The 27,899-nt window shown below is 42.3% G+C and overlaps 1 protein-coding gene across 9 annotated transcripts in view; it reads right to left on the bottom strand.

The window, feature by feature from the left end:
• MBNL1 (muscleblind like splicing regulator 1) overlaps positions 1 to 27,899 on the bottom strand; it is a 211,706-nt gene that overhangs the window by 44,997 nt on the left and 138,810 nt on the right. For 5 of the 9 annotated variants that reach the window (XR_014789608.1, XM_084847293.1, XM_084847294.1 and 2 more), the window contains exons 3-4: positions 4,766 to 4,936; positions 1,330 to 1,422 (exon numbers count right to left, since the gene is read on the bottom strand). Coding sequence is in view for 8 of the 9 variants with exons in the window: in XM_084847293.1 (XP_084703419.1) it covers positions 1,330 to 1,422; positions 4,766 to 4,936 (264 nt within the window). In the remaining variant the exon portion in view is untranslated. The remainder of the gene's footprint in view (positions 1 to 1,329; positions 1,423 to 4,765; positions 4,937 to 27,899) is intronic. The other 4 variants (XM_084847298.1, XM_084847299.1, XM_084847300.1 and 1 more) reach the window with 1 other exon arrangement.

Genomic DNA, 27,899 nt, shown 5'->3' with positions numbered 1-27,899 from the left:
TGCATGGCTTCTTATGCCAAATGGTCATGACTGTGTGTAATAAAGTAGCAGCTGGGAATGAGATGATGTTCCACTGGAGTTTGAGCAGGAACCCCGGCATCTGATGGGGGTGAAATCATTTCTGAAGTGAGCACTGGACTCCTCCAGTGCAGAGAAAGGGAGGTGTTTTTCCCACTCACTCCCTGACACAGGCAGATTGGAGCATCAGGCGAGGGTTAACAAAGAGCCGACTTGTTGCATTATGTACCAATCAGGATGCAGATAGCTGGCTTTTAACCACACCCCTCTCTCCATCTGTGTTGGGAGAAATTATTCATTTCCAACAAAATGCAAAAGTTAATCAAAGCTGGAATAGCTTCTCCAATTCACTGCATGAGAGGTCTGATGCAGAGAGGGGAAGTATTTTAACCACTCCCTTAGGGTCTGGTGTTCTATTGCATTCCATGTTTCTGGACACTACTAAGGCTTTACAGCCCAAAACAGATGTAGGAAGGGGCAATTCAAACATTGCCATCTTGCCACTTCAGAGACTCTGGGGATAGGAAGCATCTCCCCAATAGCTCTCTTGATACAGTGAGGGGGCAGTCATCTTACCGCACCTTTGTCAACTAAAGGCCCTACCGCCTCCCTGTCTGGGTTCCTCCTCCTCATATATTTAAAGAAATGTTTGGGACTTTTGTCTTTCCCATTTAGCTTTCCAAGTTTCTTCTTTGCTTCTCCTGTCACCAAGTCTCCCTTGTTCTTCCAGAGACTGTACTAACCAGTTTCCTTGACTGAGCTATTTAACCATGATGGCATCCTCTGGTCTCCCTTGGATCTTTCCTAATTTAAGATGTACATTTGATCTGACCTTCTATTATGGTGGTTTTAAATAAACTCTGAGAGACAGAGACAGACAGAGAGAGAGAGAGAGAGAGAGAGCTGACACCGCCTGAGTTTGTCCTGCAACTCACCTTTAACCAGTCTCCTCATTTTGGGGAATTGCTTCCTCTGAAATTAAATTTGGCTGTATTGGACTTCCCATTTTCACTCATATATAGACTGAACTTGATAGTGTTGTGGGAACTGTTCTCAGCATTTCAGTAACATTTACATTTCTAACCAGATCCTGGTCATCAGTCAGCATTAAATCAAGGGTTACCTCCCTTTGTGTTGGTTCTGTGACTTAACTCTTCTAAAGCAAATCATTTATCATTATCTAGAAAAGTTGACTCTTTCCCATGACATGAATGTACATTTAACCAGTCAATGTGAGTAACTAACATTACTTCTAACTGGCAAAAATCTTAGAAAGGAGAAACAAAACCCAAAATTATAACATTTTCTCACCTTTAGTGTTTGGTATTGATAAATGGAATCAGTGTCGATGAAATATGCAGATCCCTCCCCCCCTCTTTTTTGGAATGTCTGAGGCATATGGTTCTATGAAAAAATAATAATAGTATTGAGTTAACTAATTAAAATATTAAACTAAATCATTAATAACCATATTTAGTTGAATAAAAAGATAAATTGCTGATACTTTAGTTCTAAACGTGATGGAAAGTTATAACTGTGCAATAAAACAATAGTACTTTTTCCTTATATGCAAGTATGAATCACAAATTATGTATATCAGGGGTGGGGAACCTGTGGCCTTCTGGAAGTTGCTGGACTCCAATGTCCATCAGCTTCAGGCAGGAGTCAGGGATCATGGGAGGTGAAGTCCAACAACATCTGGAGGACCACTTGTTCTCCACTCCTAACTGATATGTCCATTCGGGAAAAGGCTGTATTGAACTTCCATCTGAGGATTTTCTGTATACTAATCCAAACAATGGAAATGGGGCGGAGGGGCTGTGACAGAGTTGGATTCAACTCCATTTTCCATAGGTTGCTATTCTTTTCTCTCTTTAAAATGCCCTTGGTACTTTTTAAAGATAGGCTAGATCTGATGGTAATGATTTGTAGTCAACTGTTGACATGCCCATGGTTGCTTATACATCCTCACAGCTTGCTTGTGGGTGATTCTATGTACTATAAGCTTAATCTCACAATGATGAATGTTTTACATCTGCAAGATTTTAAGACAAAGTTAAACAACACTTCTGTACAGGGAAACATCACCACAAGGTGACCATTTTTTCTAGCACTGTCCTGTGATGTTGATTTCTTCTGAATATGCCAAATACCTGGTTTTGCTTTTAAATTTCAAAGCAATGCCATGGTTGTCAATAGAATAACTTTAATAGTGATTTAACATTAAGTAGCTGTATATCTGAGAATACATATACATGCCCTTTCCTTCCTTCTTTATATATCTAGCTTTTTTATATAATTAGCAGAGGAAGCACCACTGATATCAAACAGTGTGGATTTTTTTTCATTCCTGTTCTCTACTATAATGTGGATGGCTTGGGGAAAAGCTTGCAGTTCAGTGGTAAAGCACATTTGTAAGGTCCCAATGTCAGTCTGCAGCATCTCCAATTAATGAATCTCGGAGAGGCGGCTAGGGAAAAGCACTTCCCAAGACCTTGGAGAGCTGCTGATGGTCAGAACAGACAATTCTGGACTAGATGGACCAATGTTCTGATTCAATGTAAAGCAGCTATATATAGAGAAAGAGTTAACTTTGGTGTATGTGGGGCTCTCCCTTTAGGGAAGAAGGCATGATGAGACTGTCTTCAGTAAACTTCAACCCCAATATTGTAAATGCTCTCTTTAAAGACAACAACCCTGTTTTTATGATGTGCACCTTCTGGAAAAATTCAGAAAACCAAACATGATATAATTTATTAGCAATCAGGCTGTGTTGCAGCCACAGTGCAGATTTCTGATAGGTTCTCTTATCATCACTTTAAGGAAAGCATGATTCAATTCACTGGTCCTGCCAAGGCTGATCTGTTGATCCTGCACATCAAATTTAAAAACTAAACACAGAGGACTAGAACTAGGCTTTCAAAGTTGCCTGTAAGCTGACTGCAGCCCTGCCTGTCTATGAGTATTCATTGCTAGAAAACATGAAGCATTTATAGCCTGACTGACAAATCAGATAAAGTTTGAACTGAAACTGGTTAGTGGTTAAGAGCTAGATGGTTATTTGCTTCTTTCCCATAGCGTGATAGCTCAGAATTCATACATATTTACTCAGAAGTAAGTCACACTGTCCTCCATTGGACTTACTCCTGGATAAGTGTGGAAAGGGCCACAGCCTTAGGCTCTAGTCCTAAGCATACTTGCCAGGGAGAAACTGGTACTGAACTGAATAGATCTTACTTTTGAGTTAGCATGTTCAAGACTGAGCTGCTGAGACAAGCCAGGACATCATTATCTAAGTCACATCAGACAACCAAACACAAAATTATGAGCTGACATTAGGGCATGTAACAGAAACAAAACATGACATTGGATCCTCTGCCCTGCCTCATGTCCTCTTTCCAAAGGAAGAGAAAGTGCTACCAATAAACACTGTATTATCGCCATGTTAATCGTCACTCAACAAGTTGCCCATGGGCAAGTATCACAACTGTAAATTGCAACACTGTCCCTGTTCCTTGTAGAGCCTCGTGTGGCGCAGAGTGGTAGGCGGCAGTATTGCAGCCGAAACTCTCCCCACGACCTGAGTTCGATCCCGGCAGAAGTTGGGTCTCGGGTAGCCGGCTCAGGTCAACTCAGCCCTCCATCCTTCCGAGGTCGGTAAAATGAGTACCCAGCTTGCTGGGGGAAAGGTAGTCATGACTGGGGAAGGCAATGGCAAACCACCCCGCTACAGTCTGCCAAGAAAACGCCAGCGCAAGCGGCGTCCCTCTAGGAGTCAGCAATGACTCGGTGCTTGCACAGGAGGAACCTTTCCTTTCCTTTCCCTGTTCCTTGCCCCTCCAAGATACTGCCCTTCCTCAGTTGTTGCTTTCACTACCACTGCTGTTCCTAGCCCAAGAAGTATAGTGCAGTGCTATGGTGTTTAGATGGTATGTGCACTGTTTTTCTCTTCTGCTCTCTGCCTGCTGAGAAACAGCACATGCTCCCAGCCCTGGAGAGCACTGGATTCACTAAAAAGAAAAGTTTAGTAGGCAGAGTAATGAGAAGGGCACCAGGAGCAGTGGGGAATGATAGTGAGGAATGGGCAAAACAGGAAGGGCAGCAGGCAGAGGAACCAGGAAGGGACAGGACAGGAAGTAAGAGAGCCTCTGTGACTGGAAGGGTGGGCTAAATATCTCTTCAAAGGATACTGAAAGACTGTTGTATTGAAAATGTGAAAAAATGAGCTCCTCCTTCCTCACCATGCGGTGTAAGCCACTTGTGGGACACCTTGGGAAATTAGAGTTGGAGCTGCTGAGAGCTTCAGTGATGTTTGAAGCTTTAGCCACACCCATAAAGCTACATGATACAAAACCATCACACAGTGCAGGCAGGAACTACAGTTCGATGTGGGCAATGTAGTTTTCTAGATTGAACCTCACCCAATTTTGGGACGAGCACTCCTTACTCTACATCAGCCTTCCCCAACCTAGTGCCCTCTGGATGTGTTGGATGGCAACTCCCATCATCCCTAGCCACATCTGGAGGGCACCAGATTGAGGAAGGCTGCTCTTCATGATACACCTACACCAAGCCTGGGTGGACTCCCTTCTCTATCAGCTTGTGTATGCGTAACTAATGCATATCGCTGCCTCTCCAATGGGCAGAGAGTAAGAGTACGGTTGTTACTTCTGCAATGCTTCTTTTTTGCTATTGACAGTGGCTGTGCACTCGGACACTTCTGAAGAATATTCGAAACAAAACTCACCACTGGCTGTAATGGGGCACCAGGCATCATAGCATTGGCTAATTGCATTTGCTGGGCCAACATGGCCATATTCTTCTGCTGAATCAGGTTATTGCGTCCATTGATCTCCAACTGTGTTTTTAAGTGTGGCGGTGGGTGAAGATATTTGCAGTTCTCCCTAGAGCATCGTCCCTGAAACACAGCAAAACAGAATAAGAATAAATTAGCTTTCTCTGGTATTAATTAATGCATTTCTTCATTTTGGATGAGCTATTTTGATTCCATTTACATGCACATAAATAGCTGAAAAGGCATCGTCTTATGTACTCTCTTTTTCAGGTTTCTTTTAAGGACAGCTATACATGTTATGCCGCAACTAACTGAGCCATGGTTCCCAGATGAGTGTTTGCAGATGTTTAAAGTCAGCCATGCTATGGAAAACAACTGTGTGTGACATTGGTGTACAACCAAAATTTGTGTTTGCCATCATATAGATCAGGGCTGGGCAGAAAGTAGATCTCCAGATGTTTGGACTTAAACTCCCAGCATTCCTGACCATTTGCCATGCTGGTAGGGGCTTCTGGGAGTTGAAGTCCAAACTTCTAGAGATCTACCTTCTGCCCAGTCTTGGTTTAGATCATGTACTATCTTCAACTGGACTATTTCCCACTAGTTGTTGTTTTAAAAAAAAAGCTTTGTAGTCTTGCTGCTTCTGAGGGTCTCCAAGGCTTGGCACAAACTGGGACTGAGCCTTCCTCTCCTACAAGTTCCCTGAAGAATTTGGAAGAGGCTCACCTGCACAATGCGTTCCACAATTCAATGCTTTAGCACCAACCCAGAAGTGCAGGGAAAAGATCTTGACTAAATCAGTGCAATGTAGCATAGCCTACCCCGCACTGACATCACACCTGAGTGTTAGAGTTCTGCCCGTGTTGCCCCCACAATCAGCCTTATCTGTATAGCAGAGACAGGCAGGACCAGTGCAGACAGGCTGAGCTCAAGGCCCCATTTAACTTCTAGGGATTCGCTGAGCTGAATGAGCACATCTGGTTCCTGAAACAAGCCCCAGTCAGATGCACCCTGAGCTTGAAAAACAGCAATTAGTCAACAAAATTAATGTTTTCAATGATCACAGTTAAATGTGCAACCGTGGCATCCATTCTCCCAGGGACACACTAAAAACAAAATATAAAGCAACACAAATTTCCTCTTGCCAGAACAAATGGCTTAATCTGAATGGTTCCAATTCCCTTCTTTTCCTTAGTAATCAATCCAAGAAGCAGCAGTGGCCATGAAAACTAGAACCTTAATTTAAGCAAAGGGCCACTTAGAACAAGTATTGCTGTTTGCTTTTTTGTCTTTTGCAGGGAATAAATTAATTCAGTAAAATACGATCTTATACTGAGCTTTTGTGCAGAAAGCTAGAAAGCTTGTGTTTGTTATAGGTATGCTAGTGATCCAACTTGAATCTCTCTTGTGTCAGAGTAAATGGTTTATTTCCACCCATCTGTCTCTGCTCTTGTCGGCCAAACACATATGAGTCTCATTTTTGCTGCTAGCCAGTTGGCATTTGCATAACACAGTATGTCTGATAATGGGATTTTACATAATTCTTGAGATTTTGTTGGGGTTAAGTAACACCAGTAGAACAGTCAATCAAACTGACTGCGTCAACATGCCTTTCAAAACACATGCTTGTAATTACAATGGAAACTCCAGGGTGTATATAAGAGGGCCTTGAAATGTCTCAAAAATAGGAAGAATATGGAACAGCATAATAAGAAACAAAGGATGCCCACTACATAATAGAGTATACAGGATGTACTTAGACATTCAAATAAATAGAATTACTGTTTAGGAATAAATATGGAACATAGGAAACAAAGTATATTAGACATTTAGATAAATAGGATCAGTGTATGCAACATGGAAGCACGTTATATTTGAATTATCAGGTGATGTGGACAACAGGGGATTTACTGCAAAGTTCTATAATACAGTTTAAAACTTGTTTTACAGTTGTTTCTTCTCTCCAAGAAACCTTTGGTACTGTAATTCTTGAGAGCATTTTCAGCATCAAACCACAATTCCCAGGATTTTTTTTCAGGGGATGAGGAAAGCCATGACTATGAAACTGCTGTAAAATCAGTAGTAAATAAATCATCAAAAAAACTTGCCACTTTAAGACCAGAGTGAAGGCTATCTCATGATGGCTCAAGCTCCACAAAGTCAGGAAACTGAAAGCTAAGGCTGATGCCTTAACTGACATGTCCCATGATCAGTGATGCTATAGTGCAATGTCACCAATTGTGCTTGTTTACAACTTAGCCTTCATGCACCCATACTTTTCCTTGGTCTTTCAGGCCCAAATCCAAATGGGGATGATAGAGTGCCTGGGACCATAAAAGATGATCCACTGGTCCTGTCTTGCCTTAAAAAGCATCTGAGTCTTACTATGTTGCAGTCCAGTACATCTGGAAGGCACTAGGTTCAGGAAGGCTGGTTTAGCCGATCTTGCCCGCTAGTGAAGTAAACAACAAAGAGGCATGGGTAAACTAACAGGAGGATTCCTCTAGCAATACAGTATGGCTCAGGTGCTTCATAAGGCAAGGCAAGACCAGGACAATGTGGGGCATCTTTGCTGGTCCCAGGCACTCACAGATCCAGGCCCAAAACATCTGGTGCCAGCCCATAGATGCTGTACGCTTGGGGCCAATGACCTACAGAAGAGGCTTTTAAATGCCATGTATCTGCTGTGTGGATGCCACCATTAGGAAGTGCTTTCTGGAAGTTTCTACCTGGGGGCTGCAAAGTTTATATTAGCCCTGAGTGGGTGGTGGGGTACAGCAAAAGCCATCACAACATGCAGAATATATGGTTAATGTACAGAGAAAAATAGTTGAGCCAGAAGGATGAGGCATGTCACAGCAGAGAAATTATGGAAGGAGCTGAGACTTGCAAAGAGGTCTAGGTTACTTCATGACCTCTCACCTCAGCAATGGAGCATTAGATAACAAAAGAGCCATTATAAAACACCGAAATATATATTTAATGTAACGAGTCCTAAGAGACCAAAAACAGTTTCCTTGCCAGGTTAACTCACACACACACACACACATTTTAACCTAATGCATTTTCATGCATTCTTAGTAACAATTACTCAGGATGTGTTGTTGCCATTGTTTTTCAAAAAGCTTATTTTCCTTCCCAATGTGCATTGTTAGCCTATTTTAATCAATGCAGATCTGTGGTGGTGAACGCATCTTCTCCAGAATATATCCACTTTGGCACAAAATCTATGCACTGTCCCTCCAGTGGCAATAACGGATGGCCTAATTAGCTAAATATAACACTTAAATAAGTCAGTAGCAAACTCAAGAAATATACAAGTTGATCCTAGAAAGATACACTCTGGACCAGTAAACTAAACTAACCTTTCAGCAAGAAACTCACTGGTGAAGTTGATGGACGAGAGCTGACAATGATCCTAATATGTGTTTCTATAAGATATAGCCACTTTATACTACGCCCCCCTAAAGATGAATGAAAAGCTGATGCCAATGAACTATATTGTTGCTATTTGGGTTTTGTAGAACTTTACCAAGCCCTACTTTCATTTATGAGATTAATATCTGTTCTTGCATTTTGTTTCTTACTTAAATACAGAATACATGCTGGGAAGGGTAGGAGTGGGGGGTGAGGATGCTGTTAAGTCAAACTGTACTTCTACTATGCCAATATCCACTGGGGGGAGCTTGGGATCTTGCATAGTGACCATCTAAGAAATTCTGTGAAGTTTTCTCCTATAGCAGGAAAAGTTTGCAGGAGCCTTGAAAGAGCAACTGCAGCTTTAACATTCTACATGTTTAGAATCCACAGATGAGGTTAACAAAAAAACACCCAAGCCCAAACTCGATTAACCTGCTTTGGACTCCCTCCCAAGCAGAAAAGCATTCTGTCTCCAAATCTCACAATTACTGCAGATAAACAAAACACCATGAATTGGATCCAGACATTAATCAAGCTTAGAGTAGACCAATTGAAACAATGAGATGTAATTTAGTCATGACCAACCTAAGTCACATCCATTTCCATGGGTCAAATCTTTTTTTTTAAAAAAGTAATATTATGCTTTTATAAAGGTAAACATAAGCATATTTAAAAAACAAAATATACATTAAATAACAAAAATAACAAAAATAACAAACATAAAAGAATGAGTGAATAATTACAAATTATGTTAGTGTGATTATTGCTATAACTTAAACATCTACATCTACTTGGAATTAAGTCCCACTGAGTTTAATGTGACTTCAAACCAGTCCATACTCCAGGAAATAAAGCCAGACTGCTCACTTGAGGGAATGATGTTAAAGGCAAAACTGAAGTACTTTGGCCACATAATGAGAAGACAGGATACCCTGGAGAAGATGCTGATGCTAGAGAAAGTGAAAGGCAAAAGGAAGAGGGCCCGACCAAGGGCAAGATGGATGGATGATATTCTGGAGATGGCGGACTCGACCTTGGGGGAGCTGGGGGTGGCAACGGCCGACAAGAAGCTCTGGAGTGGGCTGGTCCATGAAGTCACGAAGAGTCAGAAGCGACTGAACGAATAAACAACAACACTCCCAGGTAAGTGTGTATAGATCTGCAGCTGCGGCAATCCCATACACACTTTCCTGAGAGCACGTCCCACCAAATTCAATGGACTTACTTCTGAGAAGACATGTATAAGACTGCATCATTGGTTTCAATATCAGGGAATTTAGTGCATGTGGAATCTTCCCATTAAAATCAATAGTGTTTAACGTTGGCTGGAATTGTGCATTGTATACTCAGGATACAATTTAGGATACAAATGGCTAGTTTTGGGACCTCAAAAACAAATGTGAACTGTTGCAAATTAGCATCACATTTGTCTTCTTGGTCTCCTAAGAACAATTGTACATTCAGCATTTCAGAAGTACTGCAGAATAGGTCATAATGTAAGGCGAAGTATGCCAACACGGCTTTATTGACATGGGCCTATGACTAGATAATTCTGGCAAATACAGCAGCAAGAGTACCGAAACCATCAAATGATGTCCAATATTTGTGAATGGAAAGGATCAATTGGAGAGTTTGCTTCTTTTTCCACACTAACATATAATTAATTGTAAACAATTTCCTGCATTAATGTTGGATTTGTTCTACTTTTGCAATTCTAGCTTTTCATTGGGAACTCTGAACTCTGCCATGTTTATATGGCAGCCACCTTTGGCTTTGCTATGCATGCATTTTGGAGCCACAAACATGGCTACGGCAGATCGGCAGTGACAATAGAGCAATGGATGGCAAGAGAAAGGATAAAGACAGCAGGCAGCTCCCAGGTGCTCTGGGTCCAGTTTGCATCTTACTCCAAAGCATATAGACATCTCTACCAGCATATAGACATCTCTACTAGCTATTTTTTCTGATTGAATCAGATGCTATATTCATGGAGATGTGCATCTAACTCCTCTGTCTGCATCAGTAGTTAAAAGTATGCTTTTAAATAGAAATGCTTTCATTTCATTTGTTGCATTTCTGTCACCCAATAGCCGAAGGTCTCTTGGTGGCTTACAAAGATTTAAACCTTAAAATATATATTATAAAACCAATGTACAAAAATATAACAATTTTTAAATCTAGGATCTATTAAAAGCCTTATCATATGCTGTCAAATGGGAGTAGAGGAAAGGCTTAACCTGGCACTGAGTAGATGACATTCCATTAAGAAAGCCCTCTCCCTTGTTGTCATCCTCTGGAGGAGGACCTCAGATAATGATCGTAGTATATGGGTAGGTTCTTGCCGGGAAAGGCACACAGTCAGGTATTGTGGTCCTGAACCATGTAATACTTTATAGGTCAAAAGGAGTGTTAGGAGAGTTATTCCATGCACCGTGGATACAGTTAGCGAGTGAGAAGTGGCCTGTGGCAAACCGGTTTTGTGGGATCGGTTCCAGCTTCTTCCTTCTGAACTGGACAAGGTGCTTTCATCTGTAAAGCTGACCACCTGCTTACTTGATCCTTGCCCATCTTGGCTCATTATGAACTGCAGAGAGAAATTGGGTGAGGGGATCAGGGCGGTGGTAAACGCCTCCCTTGAGGAGGGGGTGATGCCATCAGCCCTCAAGGAGGCAGTGATAAGACGCTCTTAAAGAAGCCCTCCTTGGATCCCCAAATTTTTAACAACTTTCGCCCAGACTCGAATCTGCCATTTTGGGGCAAGATCATTGAGTGGGTGGTGGCGATGCACTTGAAGGCACACTTGGAAGAAGCCGATTATCTAGATCCATCTCAATCGGGCTTCTGGCCTGGGCATGGGTCAGAAACAGCCTTGGTTGCTTTGGTGGATGATATGAGGAGGGCTTTGGACAGGGGTGAATGCTCCTTCCTTGTTCTCCTTGACCTCTCAGCGGCTTTTGATACCGTTGACCACAGTATCCTCCTGGACTGCCTGGAGGGGTTGGGCACTGGAGACACCGTATTGCGGTAGTTCTGGTCCTTCCTCTCTGGCAGGCACCAGAGGGTAACACTGAGAGAGGAGGTGTCGGACCCATGGCCGCTCACGTGTGGGGTGCCACAGGGTTCCATCCTCTCCCCGATGCTATTTAACATCTATGTGAAGCCACTGGAGGCTATCATCAGGAGGTCTGGGGTGAGGTGTCATCAATATGCGGATGACACACAGCTCTACCTCTCATTCAAATCTTCACCGGGGTTGGCTGTAGAATCCTTGTCCAAATATCTGGAGACAGTGAGTGGCTGGATGGGGAGGAATAAGCTGAAGCTGAACCCTGACAAGACCGAGGTACTTTTGGTGGGAGAAAAGAGGAGGTTAGGGGATGTTGACCTGGTGTTGAACTGGGTACGGCTACCCTTGAAAGACCAGGTCCGCCGCCTGCGGGTCATTTTATACTCCCAGCTCTCCATGGAAGTTCAGGTGTCAGCCGTGAGACGGACAGCATTGTACCAACTCCATCTGATATGGTGGCTGTGGGCCACCTTCCCGACCATCTGCTCCCATCAGTAGTACATGCCCTGGTCTCCTCTCATCTAGACTACTGTAATGCACTCTACATGGGGTTACCCTTGAAGACGGTTCGGAAGCTGCAGCTGGTGCAAAACGCAGCAGCTCGCCTGATTAAAGGCAGCCGCCAGTGAGATCACATCACTCTGGTGCTGAAGGAGTTGCACTGGCTACCAGTTGTTTTCCGGACCAAATTCAAGGTGTTGGTTTTGTCCTTTAAAATCCTATATGGTTCCGGCCTAGCCTATCTCAAGGAGCGCCTCCAGCAACACCAGACTAGGGACAGCAGAGAATTCCGCCACCGACTCCAATGAGGCTGGATTCTAAAGACTGAGGCGGAGTCCGTGGCGGAACGGAAGAACTACCCCCGCCTCAGCACGGAATCCTCTTCAGCTGGATCTTCTGGCTTGGATTGACAGTGATACAACCGCCATGCCTTATTGCTGGCTGAAGGGGACGTACTGCGGCTGCAAATGGCGTCCGGGACACCATTTGTGGCCGCAGTACGTCACATCCCCATCAGCCAGCGATATGGCATAGCAGCCATATCGCTGGCCCTTCGGAGCCAAGTGGCAGCTCCGTGGAATCACCGTGGAGCACAGCCGGCCGGTGAGGATTCCGGGGGGGAGGAACGGATCGCCTCCCCCCCCCTGGCAGACCCCCAGCGGACGGCAAGGTAAGGGATACGTACATCCCTACACCAGACAGGCCGCTCAACAAGATCAGCCTCGGATGGCCTTCTCTCTGTCCCATCAGCCAGGACAGCTAGGCTGGTGAGGATGAGGGAGAGGGCCTTCTCTGTGGTGGTCCCCGCTCTGTGGAACTCCCTCCCTAGGGAACTCCGCCATGCCCCCTCTTTAACGAGCTTCCGCCACGCACTGAAAACTTGGTTATTCAGGCAGATATTTGGGGTGGGTTGGGGTATTTTTAAATAATGTTTAATGTGTAATTTTACTGTTTTAAATTATACTGTTGTACATCGCCCAGAGTGGCCAGGTGACCGGCCAGATGGGCGATTAAGAAATTTAATTAATAAAAATAAATAAATAAATAAAAAGCAGCACCTTGAATTGGGCTTGGAAACTTACAGGCAGCCTGTGCAAGTGGGAAGAATTGGGCATGTGTTCAGAGCTTCTGGTCCCTGTGTTAATCTGGCTGCTGCATTTTACACAAGTTGCCGTTTCCGAACCATCTTCAAGGCAGCCCCACATAAATCACATTACAGTAATCTAACTTAGAGGCTACCAGAGCATAAACTGATGAAGCCAGCTTATCCTTGACACCAACCGAAGCTGGCAGAAGTGTCACTCAGGCTACCTGACCAACAATGAGACAAAGTGGCAATGCATCCTCCATGAAAAGTACTTCCCTCTCAGTGTTTCCCAGCCCTCTAGAGCCAAATGGGCCAGTTGGTAGAATAGGTAACTGGCCTGATGCCATTCTAGGAACACAAAGTTGTTGGTTAATGTTTCATACTGAAGAACGCAAAGTGTAGCAATGTAAGAAACCACACTAATATAAATTTCACTAAGCTTATTGGTTTGGATCCTGCGAGGCTGTTCCGTAAATAGAAGAAGTCCTTCCATGTGCTGTGATTCAGTGAAGGCTTCTGCAAACAGAAAGGGGGAGGAGACTCTTCCTTTTCAGTGCAGCCTCCCACATCACTTCCCATGTTGTTCTGCAGGATCCACCAACCCTCTGGAGCAGATCTGAGGGGGGTGGGGAAGGGGAATAGTTGAAAATCACCTTCCATGATTCAAAAGAATCTAAACAGGCTGGAACACTGGGCTGAATCTAACAACATGCGACACAACAGAGATAAATGTAAAGTCTTACATTTAGGTACAACAAATCACAGACACAAGTATAGGATGGGGGAGCAGTACATGGTCCTGGCAGCAGTACATGGGGAAAGGCCTAGGTGTCTGAGAGGATGACAAGCTGAATATGAGCCAGCAGCGTGATGCAGCTGCTAAAAGAGTTAATGCAATCTTAGGCTGCATTAACAGAAGCACAGTGTCCAGGTAATGGGAATTAACAGTTCCGCGCTATTCTGCAGTAGTCAGGGCGAATTTGGAGTATTGCATCCAGTTCTGGGTGCCCCATTTCAAGAAGGACATTGACAAGCTGGAGCACATCCTGAGAAGAGCAACCAGGATGGCAATGGGTCTGGAAACCAAGTCTATGAGGAACAGTTGAAAGAGCTGGGTATGTTTAGCCTGGAGAAGAGAAGACTAAAGGGAGCCATGATAGCATGACTTCTGTCACCCAGAACATGGAGCAGATTTGTTCTCTGCTGCTCCCAAGGGAAGGACTAGAACCAAGAGGTGGAAATTGCACGGAGATTTTGGCTAAACATTAGGAAAAACTTCCTAACAGCGAGAGCTGTTCAGCAGTGGAACAGATTGCCTCAGTAGGTGGTAAGTTCTTTTTCACTGGAGGTATTTAAGCAGAGGCTGGATGGCCATCTGGTAGGGATACTGCAGCTGTACTCCACAGTAGGCAGGGGCTGGACTAGATGATCTCTGAGGTCCCTTCCAAATCTATGATTCTATGAATGGAACTCCACTCACAGATTTGTGAATCTACCCACTGAAGCCTCCTCTGGCTTCCCTCAAAATTCCTCACATTTCATGCAAGGAGGAACCTTTAATTCCAATTTGAATTTTTCTTTAGATAAAATCTGGAAACAGCAGGGAAAAAAACACAAAACATAACTCAAATAGTCTTGAGTTTATCCCAGGATGTCCTTCTACGAAAGGCAATTAGGATACAAGCCTCCCAATTAAAATAGCCCAGAAGAGTGGTATCTGATTGGGAAATCTGCTATGTGGTGATTCTCTCTGGAATAAGGAAGGGACAACAAAATGGAGGCAAGACATAGGGTGTGAAGAAGGAACAGCTTTTTAAGTAAGGACCATATGGCATGCTCAGCTGTAAGGTGAGTTTTCCCCCCAGCAAATTTAAATTCCAATGTTATATTACATTAATTAAAATATAATTGGAATTATATGTGACAATCTAGAACCTAAACAACAAAATAACGTAAAGGAAGTGCACAATTTGTTAAAAAGGAAAAAGCTGTTCTTGTCTAATGGATGGCATGCTATTTTTATCCTTCAGAGAAGCTATCACATTGCAGGTGCATTAGCACGTTAACATTTCTGTTTGGGAAGCATGCACTGCAGAGAAGGCAAGTGGTGTGGCACCCAAACCTCAACTATCACATAGGCAGGTTTTCCTGGTATTACAGAATGCTCACGTAATGTAGTTCCAGTGACATTAAAATCACAGAAGATTTGCTGTTGACCTTGTTGGGTTATGAGTTTCAGCCTTGTCTTTTAAATAATGAAGTGGGAATATTCTTTTTTAAACATTACAAACAAGCAAGTCAAATGCAAATCTATTTGAGAACGTCTCAATTTTCAAATAATCTAAACAGGAGGCCATTTCTTTCTTTCTTTCTTTCTTTCTTTTTTAAAGATAAAACCATATTACAGGGGGGAGGATGTAAAAGGCAGAAGGTAAAACTGAGATTGTTAGATTTTTAGAGGCTATGTAACGAACTCAAACAAACAAGGTGAAATGTTCGTTTCATTCTTTAGAACTCTAATAACAATAAAGAATTTGAAATCTTAACAAAATGTATACTTCAAGAGTGCAGTGGAAATCTTAGGAGATACTTGCAGCCTACCTTGTAATGTAAAGCGGAGACAGATTACAGCCATCCCAATGGAAATTGATCCATACAAACCAGTCACCTCCAATCTAGTGCCCTCCAGATGTGTCAGACTACAACTTCTATTATGTCCAGACTGGCTGGGGGATGGGAGTTGTAGTCCAACACATCTGGAGGGCACCAGGTTGGGGGTGACAGATCGTATAATGTACACATAGATATAGGGGAAAGATAAGAAGGCCCCTGTTACTTTTCAAAGCCAGCTCTGGACCAATTCACACTTTACAAAACTATAAACTGCAAGCATGCCCTGTCAAATGTAAATATGTGCAGAATAGGCATGCATCTCTTTAAAAATCAGCTGCTTCTAGGCTTTCAGAAAGATTTAATTCTGTATGTGTGCATACTTTAGAGAGGCACACATATAGAAGACTGAGTAGCAAATTACAATCATTACATTATCGCCACCACTCACTGTAGTTTAGCTGCAAGATAGTCAAAGCTTATTGGATGAAATGCGTGATGAGATTTCAGGCAAAGAAATGATGCTTTCAACTGTAATAAGCAGAATGCCATTTTGTCGTACATAAAGGAAGTGAGGCTTACTTCCGTATTATGTAATTGGGCTCCCTTATGCTAGCTTATAATTACCCTTTTTATTACACCACTTTATAACACTCAAAGTGCTTGACTCTTTACAACAGTGCTACACAGATAGCACTGTGTTTGATACTGCAATTAGCCTCTGTTCGCAGGCTATTCATAAATATATATTGAGAAGATATTTTTTTAAAAAAAATACAGAGATGTTATGAGGCTGTCCTAATAGCAGCCAAGGGCAGCCCTGTATGTCTTCATAAGGAATGTGAAAATGAGAGAGAAAAGTCCAGATGAGTATCACATGATGTTTTGCTCCTGTTGCCGTATCAGCAACGTTTAGGCTGAAAGCCCAGGGACTACTAAACAACCAGATCATGCACCATGTAATTTGGGCAGCATTATGTCTGCAATGTTTTAAAATGTCTGGCCCTGACAAAACTGGCTGACTGAAGAGGAGAAATAAAATCTTGCCATACTCTCTCCAGCCCACTATGGCAGTTGTTGTTGTTGTTCAGTCGTTCAGTCGTGTCCGACTCTTCATGACCCCATGGACCATAGCACGCCAGGCCTTCCTGTCCTGTGCTCTCTCCCGGAGTGTGCTCAAGTTCATATTCATTGCATCGGTGATGCTATCTAGCCATCTCATCGTCTGTCGTCCCCTTCTCCTTTTGCCTTCAGTCTTTCCCAGCATCAGGGTCTTTTCCAGAGAGTTTTCTCATCGCATTAGGTGGCCAAAATATTTGAGCTTCAGCTTCAGTATCTGCCCTTCCAATGAGCACTCAGGGTTGATTTCCTTTAGGATGGACTGATTTGACCTCCTTGCAGTCCAGGGGACTCGTAAGAGTCTTCTCCAGCACCACAGTTCGAAAGCATCCATTCTTCGGCGCTCAGCCTTCCTTATAGTCCAGCTCTCACAGCCATACATTACTACTGGGAAAACCATAGCTTTGATTAGACGGACCTTTGTCGGCAAGGTGATGTCTCTGCTTCTTACTATGCTGTCTAGGTTTGCCATAGCTTTCCTCCCAAGGACCAAGCGTCTTTTAATTTCATGGCTACAGTCACCGTCTGCGGTGATCTTGGAGCCCAAGAAAGTAAAATCTGTCACTGCTTCCATTTCTTCCCCTTCTATATGCCAGGAAGTGATGGGGCCAGATGCCATGATCTTCGTTTTTTTAATGTTGAGTTTCAAACCAGCTTTTACACTCTCCTCTTTCACCCTCAACAAGAGGCTCTTGAGATCCTCTTCGCTTTCTGCCATTAGGGTGGTATCGTCTGCATATCGGAGGTTGTTGATAATTCTCCCGGCAATCTTAATTCCGACCTGTGATTCATCCAACCCGGCGTTTCTCGGGATGTACTCTGCATATAAGTTAAATAAGCAGGGTGACAATATGCATCCTTGCCGTACTCCTTTCCCAATTTTGAACCACTCGGTTGTTCCATGTCTGGTTCTTACTGTTGCTTCTTGACCCTCATACAGGAAAATAAATCAGATCAGTTATTATGCTTTGGCACAGCAGCAGAGAGCCAGTGTGGTATAGTAGAGTACTGGACTGGGACTCGGGCAATCTGGGTTCTAGTCCCCACTTAGCCATGAAGCTCACTGGGTGACTTTGGGCCAATCACTGACTACCTACCTCACAGGGTTGTTGTGAGAATAAAACAAAGAAGAGGAGTTCTTTGCAAGAGGAAAAAAAGGCGGGATAGAAATGTAATAATAAAATAAACAATATGGGAAGACCAAAATGCAAAAGTGACATCTAAAGAATCAAGTATGTTCATGCTGATGGCAGCTGGTAAGGTAATAGCTAAATGCTAGAAAACTGCAGGATTTTTAACACTGATGTCTTGGTACATGGAGCTGTGGCAAATAGCCATGGCACAAAGATTGATGTATCAACTTAAATTAGTTAAAGGAAAAGTTATAGTATCTGCTTTTTATACGATATGGCATGATTTTATTTCATATTCAGATCAGTGACATATGCAGCAACCTCTATCAAAGCCTTTCCTAAGATTGTGGAAAAGAGACTAAATAAAATTTTCTGTTACGAAGAATCATAAAGAAAATCTCCATGTAGCCAATGGATTCCATACTGCTACCTGTAAAAGTACAGGGGGAGACGAGAAGCATACTACCTTCTGTCAACAACTAGATTTAAATGAGATGTCATTTTCTTTCTTTTTATCTGTGTTTCTCTTGTTTGTTTGTTAGCCCAATAGCAGAACACCTGCTTTGCATGATGAAAGCCTCAGATTGAATCATTGGCACCTTCTGTTACTGCAGGGGAGGCCAACTTGTGGCCCTCCAGATGTTGTTGGACTGCAACTGCTATCATCCCTCACCTGGCTAGGGCTGATGGAAGTTACAGTCCAACAACACCTGGAGGGCCACAAGTTGCCCATTCCTGGGTTGAAGGATCCCATATATAAAGTCCTAAGGTCCTGGATAGCCCTCCCAAATTAAGAGCTTGCAATACTGGACTAGATAGATCAATGGTGTAACTCAGCCTTCACATGTTCATTTAATAACTACATGCCTGTAAATGAGACAGCTGTGTGTGTAACACTCTCCAAATCCTCCCTCTGGGCCATGCTGCCCTGATGAGTGACATTGCTCTTGCCACCCCACTACCCCACTACTTAACATCAGGCAACGTTCTCCGAGGGGGCAACCTTAAACATAGATAACAAGGCTACTGTAAAGATTAAACGGCGTTAATGAAGTTCATAGGGTAAGAATAGATAAGAAAAATACCTCCTAGATAAAAGGACCATTCACCCAGCATTAGCATATTCATTCATCATAAATATACAGGCAGGAATACACAAGAAAGAGGATCAGCAGGCTTGGAAAAAGCTCAAGGCTTGCAGAACGACAAAAACCTTTTATAAAAACTAAAAATTTAAAAACCCATTAGTGGCCTCAGATCCTGACCCCGGGTGGGGGTGGGGGGATGGAAAACTGGGGTCAGGATGATGGAATGTAGTCGCTGGAATCCTGAACAGGGATTTTGTTGCAGGTTCCGCTTGTACATACTAATAATGAACTCATTCTCCAAATGCCTATCCTTATGTAGCCAAAACAATGCTATCCATGTACAAGAGAAACACTACCATGTATCAACAGGACTGGTTAAGCCCCAAAGTTTGTGGAAGGACAAAAACACACACAAACATTTACGGAAAAAACTCTCGGGGAGGGAACCCCAAAAATAGTCCAATGAGGACTAAGCATGCTCAGTTGGTATGGAATGCTGACTTACTGTTTGGAAGTGGGGAGCAGAACACTAGGGAGGAAATGGGATGGAGTATCCTGGAAAATAGGCATAACTGCAACCCTGAACTGGAGCACTCCACACTGCAACATTTTGTCAAAGGTCCCACTCAATCCGCTGTGTCCCAGAGCGGAAGTTAAACTGCCTCTCTTGTTAAACTGTCACTTTGCTGCAAACATTGCAAGCCTGATAATGCTGAGGATGTTGACGACAGTTTGTATGTGTTGGAAAGGGGGAAGGGGCTTCAACTGAGCCTCCTTCCCTCTGCTCACTACAGACTTTTTTCCTCCCATTCCCACATGCTCCAGTCTCTCTTGCTTCTTGCTTCTCTCCCCTCCCAAATCTCCCCATCCTCTGCTGGTGCCTCATTCCTTCTAGAAATGTGATAAGCATTGCCTAGAATGCTCCTTTTGACTATCTATAGGGATAGGTGCTGCAGCTCCTTGTGCTTTGTGCTCACATCCACTTGATTCCACCCTGCTTGTTCTCTATCCCCGTCACACTCCAATTCTGTAATTATCCAATTAATGCGGATGACAAGCAACAGAGCAGCTATCTATGTCATGTCCTGCTTGTGAGCTTCTCAGGAGTTTCTGGCTGGCCAAGGTTGGAAACAGAATGCTCAAGTAAAAAAACCTTTGTCTGATTCTTAATGCTGCCTGTTCTCTTGTGAATATGGTTAATGCAGCTTCAAATGCTTTCCCCTCTACCTGTAAATCAGGAGTGGGGAAGGTGTGGCCCTCCAGATGTTGTTGGACTCAAAACTACCATCAGCCTCAACCAGCATGGCTAATGGTCAGGGTGGATGGAGGTTGAAGTTCAACTTAACTTCAGGAGGGCACCACGTTCCCCACCCCTGCTGTAAATAAACACAAACATTTGCATTTGTGGGCACCAAATTACTAGGTTTTACTACAGAAATACTACTTCTAAATTTGTACAATACTATCAATGGACATGATTGTCATAATCATTTTTAAAAACAGGATCCAGCCTCAGGAGTTTACAGGGTAAATTCTGGATGTTTTCTTTCTCACAATGTGGGATGTAGTATGTATAAGAATCCCAAAATATCAACATTTGAACATGAGAAATGCAAGACAGAATGACCACGTAACGCAGACGTTGGAAATACAAAAGCTGACTTAGGTGTTTCTTGTGAGAGCAGCCTAAGATGAAGGTAAGAATTTAAAAATAAAATTGATGAATAAAGGCTGAAAATCTGCTTTCAGTTTGCAATATTATAGTACACTCTTATAGCTACACTCGTTTAAACTTCTAAGCCTGACTGTAGAGAACTCAGCTCTATATGAAGAACGTTATTATTCCCAAAGATCAAAGTTATTGGGTATCATTTTGTAAACACTATGGAGCACGGAGTGCATAACATTATTGCAAGCATCGTACAAGGTTATGCTCCTTGCCGTGATATAAAAATAGCTAAAATAAACAGTCCCAGCAAGCAGGCACAGCATAAACTTTGAAAACTTCAATATACAGCACCACTCTTTCTTTTTTAAGAGGGACAACCTGATTATCCCAAAGTGAAGTATTTCCTGACTGAACTAGGCTTCATTCAAATGTACCTCAGAGGTATATTTTTGAAGAAACTTTGTTGCTGAATTAGGTGGGGGAAGGTCTTAAAATTAAACTGCGCCAGCATACTGTGTCTGTTTATTTTTTTTTCTGTTTTTACGATACTGCAGTAACACTCACAGACTTACAGAATACTTTTTATACCATTTTGTACTATGTTTATACAAGGAAGACTGAGTTTTTAAATTTATTTTTTGTTTTAAAAAGGCAATTGGATAGAATCTTGTTTCCCATAAATCAACTCCATGCCATTATAATATCTCCATGGATTTTCACAGACATTGAAGAACTGCCAGCACAAATATGCTATTTATCAGGAGCTGAAACATTATTTGAATAAATCTTTGCTTTTCTTACCCTGGAGTAACAAACTCAACCTTTCCTCACATGGAATAAGACAATTAGCCATTGACACCATTTTAGGGGAGCTGTCTGAAAAGCCTGTGTTAATTCTGCAGGTCTTTGAAAATTTAAGCTCTAGCTGGCCCTCCAACACCTTACAACTGTTTGAATTCTATTCACCTAAACTCACATATGTATTCACACTGTTACTGATGTGAGTATGCAGGCTTTGGTGATTTTGATCAGTTGCCTTTGTACTCAGGATAGCTGTTTTGAGAGGGCAAAAGGCAACCCCCTCTGTTTTTCTGACTAAATATGGTTATTCTACAGGCACATTTTTATCTCTGATCAACTCACTGTTTCTACACATCGAGTGACTATTATTGTGAAAAAATTAAATAGATTTATTATTAGGTGGTTTCGGGTAGTGTAGTTTGATGGTTAGACTGTTGGACTGGGACGCAGGAGATCCAGGTTCTAGTCCCCACTCAGCCATGAAGCTCACTGGGTAACTCTGGGCCAGTCACTGACTCTCAGCCTAACCTACTTCACAGGGTCGTTATGTGGATAAAACGGAGACGAAGAGGGTTATGTAAGCCACCTTGGGTTCATTGCAAGAGGAAAAAAGGTGGGATATAAATGTAAGAATAAAAATAATGAATAAATGCACTTATGTACTAGGGATTTGAGTCTTTGTGCCAAAGACAGAAATACCTTTACATCAAGAAAAGGAGTAACTGTGCTGTGCTGAAAATAGTTACAAGCTAAAACAACAGCACTGTGTGTTTTTTTAAAAGTGCTTGCAAAACTGTGAAAAGCATTCCCCTTTCACTCTTTTTTCAGGAGAGGGATCTTGCAAACAGGGGTGAAAATATGCTGCATTCAAAGTAAGGGAGAAGCATTGCCCTGAATTGGCTTTATCTCACTGGCACATAGACAAACCTCGTTGATTAAGTGATAGTGTTACGATACCATCATCATGCTAAGTCATCCCCAATTGGCTGAGTTTATATGGTTAGCACAAAAAAGGTGTTTTACGTCTGTACACCTGTTGCAGGAAAACACAAGTGGAAGGGTGCTGTTGTGCTCATGTCCTGCCTGTGAGTTTCCCATATGCATCTAGCTGGACTTGGTAGAAACATATTGCTGGACTAGATGGGCCTGTGTTTGATCCAGTATGGGTCTTCTTATGTTCTTATGCCCTAGTTTAAAGATGTGTTGCCAAAGCCAATGAAAATTGAGTGGGGAAGAGCTCTCAAAGAGTTGAGCAAGAGGAGTGTCAAGCAACTTTCTGCCCTTCCTAAAACACAATTTTTTGGCACCAAAAATGTTCCTTTGCATAGTCCTATTTATAACACTAACACATTTATTCTGGGATGTAAAAAAAAACCCTACAAATGCTTTTAACATACACAATTTTATATTAACTTTGCATGTTCACATCCCTGTTATGTTATCCCTGTTTGTGCCATACCTAAGAGAAACGTTCTGGGACAGCGCCCCTAGTTTAAAGCAATATGCAGTACTTCCAAATAAATATATAATATAAAACAAATCTAAAATTAACACTTAATACAATCAGTATTTTGTATTTTGAAAAATGTGTTTGTTTTATTTTGTTACCAAGCAATGCTTACAGAAAAGAGGAAACCATCTTCTGGTTTTATAAACCTCCAGTTAAATCATATTGCTTTATCAACAAGATTTAATCTAGATAATATAAGCAGTCTAGGATAATAATTCTATCATTTACATCTTAATAACAAAACTAGAAAAGTGCATTGTTTACAGGCATACAGGGATTACTGGGCCAGATACTACACTTTCTGCTGAAATCAATGGAGCTATGCTGAGTTACATGAGTCAAAGATATGGCTCATTGATTTCATCGTTTTCTGACTGCATTAAATCGAGTAAAGTCTGAGTCTCAAACTCTCTGGCTGAAATCTAAATAGCTCTGGTGAAATAAGTGTTGCTTCAAGTCAGAAAGATACTTCAAGCCTAAATATTTCTGTTAGTGAATCTGCTTGTGATACTGACACAATATCCTGCCCGTAATGTTTAACCATATCAGTAGGGGCCACCATATTGTTATTTTCTCTACTCCTGCCACTAAGCACCACCAACATGGATTGCAGTAGGGGAAACTGACAATATGTTTGCTGCAGCTCATGCACTGAGTTGTACTTAATGATATTGTTGAGGGTGCGAAACTCACCATGGGTATGCCAGTTCCCATGGCGAGTGTAACGTACAGGTAAGGCACTAATAAATCTACAAATGAATGATGTAATAAACCTGTCGAGCTGCTGCAAAGAACACTTTAGCTCACCCTGTACCAAAGTCTCAGTGGGCTGCACTGAATTTTTACAAAAACATTAACAGCTCTGATCTATCTATCTATCTCCAGGGAATGGGGGACATGTATCTATCCCCATGAGATTAGAACCACAATGTGACCTCAGATCAGATGTAGTGACCTGCTGAATTTATGCATATTAGTCAACGGAAGAAAAGAAACTAACCAGGATTTCCTCAGAAACAGCAAGTGAACAAAGTCCTGTCCAAGGTGGGGTGTGCAAAATGTGACGTACAGAAGACCCACTCCCTAGTGCTGCTCTTGTGGGGAGGAGGTAAATCCTTCTGATCAAAGTGCCCATGGAGAGTGTAAGGTTGGTAGAGGGCCCTGGTGCACTGGCACTGGGGCTTCTTGGAGACAGGATCTTGGAAGTACAGCCCAAAGTGGGTGATTAACTCCATCTAAGGGCTTCTTCACATGGAGCTTTTATCCTGCTATTGAGATTGCTCACTCACGGAAGTTTGCAGGCCCTTTAGATGATGATCTTAACCTCCAGGGTGTCTCCTGCACTTAATGACCTTTATTCTATTTTTAAATAGAACGGAGATAATGAGCTATCAAGTTACAGAGCTTGAGTTCCTCTTCAGTTCCCTCCATGAAAAAGGAAAAGCCTCAAGAAGAGGACCTAGATCAATGAAACATATGGAAGACATAGATAAGGGCAAGAAGGAGGGGGAAAGGGGAGGGGGAAAAGGAAGCACATGTAAAGGGAGTCCATTGTGATCCTGCATTTAAAACGGAAACAGAAAGCCCCAGGCAGGATTTTAGGGTGGTGTAGAGTTTCTCCAAGGATGAATACTGGCACAAGACCAAAAGTCTACAAGAACCATAAGGAAACATTGAAAAGAATGTTGAAGACAGGATGCAAAAGGGTGTGAAATCAAAAGGAGGTAACCCTCAGTTTAAAGAATGTTTTAAGTTTTTGTGTTTTCGCATGTTTTGTTCTTTGAATTGCTTTTATTACACATTGCCTCGAACACTCAATGAATGGAAGGGTAATCAAAAAGTATTCTCTCTCTCTCTCTCTCTCTCTCTCTATATATATATATATATATATATTTATTATATTTTAAATATGCCACGTGCTGGAGCTGTTCACATGACATGACAGCCCATCATGGGTTATTTAACACACAGTAAGACTGCAGGGTTGGGTGTGTAGCTGCCATTTCAAATATGTTGTGTCATGCAAAACCAGCGACCATGGGTTTTGTAATAACTCATGGTCTGTTTTAACCCTCGCATAACCCACGCTCACTGGGTTCACATAACATGACAATCCCTGAGTGGGGGTTGCATATGCAATCTGGTGCCTGTGGGCACTGTGGCTCCTCATAGGTTAAATATGCCATGACAAGCCCATGGCATGTCATCTGAACCTGGTCAGTAACAGTCCATTTTCACTTTACTTTTTGTAAATCAGTCATTTACACTACTTCCATTCATTTCAGTGGGCTGTGCTCAGGGGCACTGCTCAGTGGATGTTTCATATATACCTGGAATAATTGCTAACATTATAAACTTTTATTTAAAATAAGTGACCCCTGCCCCAATAAAGAACAACTAAAAGCCCGCAGTCAGAAACTGGGCTGGCTACATCTAATCAGTCGGTTGTATACAATGTTAGTCTTCCTTAGAGTAGACCACTGAAATTAATGGGACCTAAGCTAGACTAACATTAGAGACAACCCATTAGATATAACTCAGTATATCAAATTCAGTGAACCCATTTGTCAAATGAACTCAAAGCAATATTGGAAAATAGGTGCCGTACCAGGCTGCAGATTTTTTCTGCAAATATAGGAACGGATATTTAGTTTTGGTTCACAGTCTAGGAGTATGTACTGATACATACTGTTTGACTAGTTCAGCTGTTATGGAAGTACACACATGGTGTTGTATACAGAAGTATAATTCCCTGTCTAGGTTGCGCTCAGGGGAAAATTGTTCTGATGTTTTATAAAAGTAGCCAAGTCTGCACAGTTCTGATTGGGTGGTATTTGTGATGTCATGAATAAACCTTATCTCCCTCACAATCCTTGGAGCAGTTTTCCTCCTCTTTTTAAATTAATATTTAAAAATAAAGCGACAAATGATCATTTAAATGCATACATTTAACAAGCAGAAAGATTGTGTAGGCTCTGCACCACCACAAGGCCTACTCAGGCAGGTGCTGGAACCAAAACACACTGGGAGGAGACAGCCCACCCCTGAAGTCTGCTCTGGGCCCTGGCTTTTAAATGAAACAAACAATACATTTTTTTCCTGGTACTCTGGCACCAAGTCCCTTCCAGCTACCATCTGTCAATTGCAGTGGCCATCTCTCTCTCTCTCTCTCTCTCTCTCTCTCTCCCCCCCTCTCATCCCCCCCCCCCAATATTTCAGAGTGACACAAGTTCCAGGGTACTGGGGAGGCAAATCTAAGATGGTGGCCAGAAGCTGCTTGCTGCAGGATTGCTAGGGGTAAAAGGGCCGAGGTTAATCACCAGAGGTGGGAGTGGGGGCATCAAAGAAAGGAAGACCCACAGACAGCACTTTGCTGAGGGGCCCGTCAGCTCTGGTGCCTGTGTGAGATTGTGTGATGATTGGAGGTTGGTAGAAAAGCAAGACTAACTGAGGTTAACATACAAGTAGCTGATGAGAATCTCTCTTAAATATATTGTGGAGGCAGAGAGAAGCAAGGCTTGCTCTGCAGTAGGGGGAAAAACCTCCAGTCAATCCTTTTTGAGGATACATCTGTATGAACCCTAGGAGTCTTTAATTATGAATTACAGAGTGCAAAGAATACAAACACAATCGGGCAATATATTTTTTTCTTCCTTTCAAATATAACTTATCTTGTTCTGATAATTACACCAATGCTTCTGGGTCTCCTGAGAAGACATTTACAATGGTGTTCATTTTAAGCTAAACAAACAGAACTATCTGAATTATTATCTGATTAAAATCATTATTTTACTGATGTTGGTTTGATGTTAGACACATAAATTCCTTTCATACTGAGTCATACGGCATGCTTTTGACTCTAAAGGAAGGCAAATATCCCGAAACAGCATCATGGGTGAGTGTATGACTGTATGTATGTGTTTGTATGTGTGTGTACATACATACTGTGCATATACACAGCCATGCATGCACACACACCCCTAAATCTCTACCACAATAGGGTGAAGTTCTGGAATTGTTATGAGATCAGTTCTTGGGGAAGTTCCACTGGCCTCAATGTCAGCAGTCAGCTGTGATCCAAATGCAACTGCCAGCATTTTGTTTCCTTGAAGCTACTGTATGCTCAGTTCAGGCTGCAATCCTAAAAACACTTGCAATGGTCTCCTAAAAAGACTTAACACTCTACAATGGACCCCATTGCACTTAGGATCTTCTCATTTATCAAAAAGGACACAACCAACACATTTTTATTGCTTTAAAAATAGTATTGCTTGTTTTTCACAAGTTGTGAGAAAAACCACGTGCATGCTACTGGCCTTTCCCATGGCTTAGAGCAGTCTTCCCCAGGCTGATACCCTCCAGAGGTTTTGGAGTACTAAGGACCAAATGTTGTCACCTAAACCATTGCAAATCAACTGCTTGGGATAAACCACTGGTAGGCAACAAGAAACCTATGGGTCAAGTATAGCCTTTGAATGTGTTCCCACTCACTTATTACACCACTCTAGGGCTTTCAGAGTCAGACAGTGATGGCCAATGCTGATGATGGCAAGTGAGTAAGAGTAAAGTGGGAGGAATTTGGCTCCCAATCTTGTGCTTTGCCCTAACCCAGCCTTATAGTCTACTAGCCTAAACAGAAAAGTTAATACTTTTATGCTCTTAGGGCATTAAAAATATCAAAAGATATTGAAAATCAATCTACAACACAATATACACAATTCTCAGCAGCTCAAAGAACTGCAAAAGCACAAATCAACACTTCTTGGAAGACCTTCAGAAGTCTAGGATGCTTGAGTAATGGAAGAAGCATGCTCACCTAGTCTGCCTCCTTTCATCTTTGATACGAAATTGTATCTTCTGATCTCCAATCAAAAAGAAGTTCCTGTTCTCCAATGACCCACTGTTGACTTTGCTCTCTTTATAGTATCCAGGTGCAGCACTGGTTACTATCCTCCCTCTCTGAATTAAAATTTTGAATGTTATAATATAGAAACATCAGCACAGATAACTGGAGCTTCCTTCAAACACATCAAGGACCATCTTCTCTCTGATGGTCAGATTTCAGGTATTTTTTGCTGAGA

The sequence above is a fragment of the Heloderma suspectum genome, chromosome 3 (assembly GCF_057233095.1).
Source record: "Heloderma suspectum isolate Gila_16-S chromosome 3, 16-S_ref, whole genome shotgun sequence".
NCBI lineage: Eukaryota > Metazoa > Chordata > Lepidosauria > Squamata > Helodermatidae > Heloderma > Heloderma suspectum.
The sequence above is the reverse complement of the archived record's forward strand: the minus strand, read 5'-3'. Positions and strand labels throughout refer to the sequence as shown.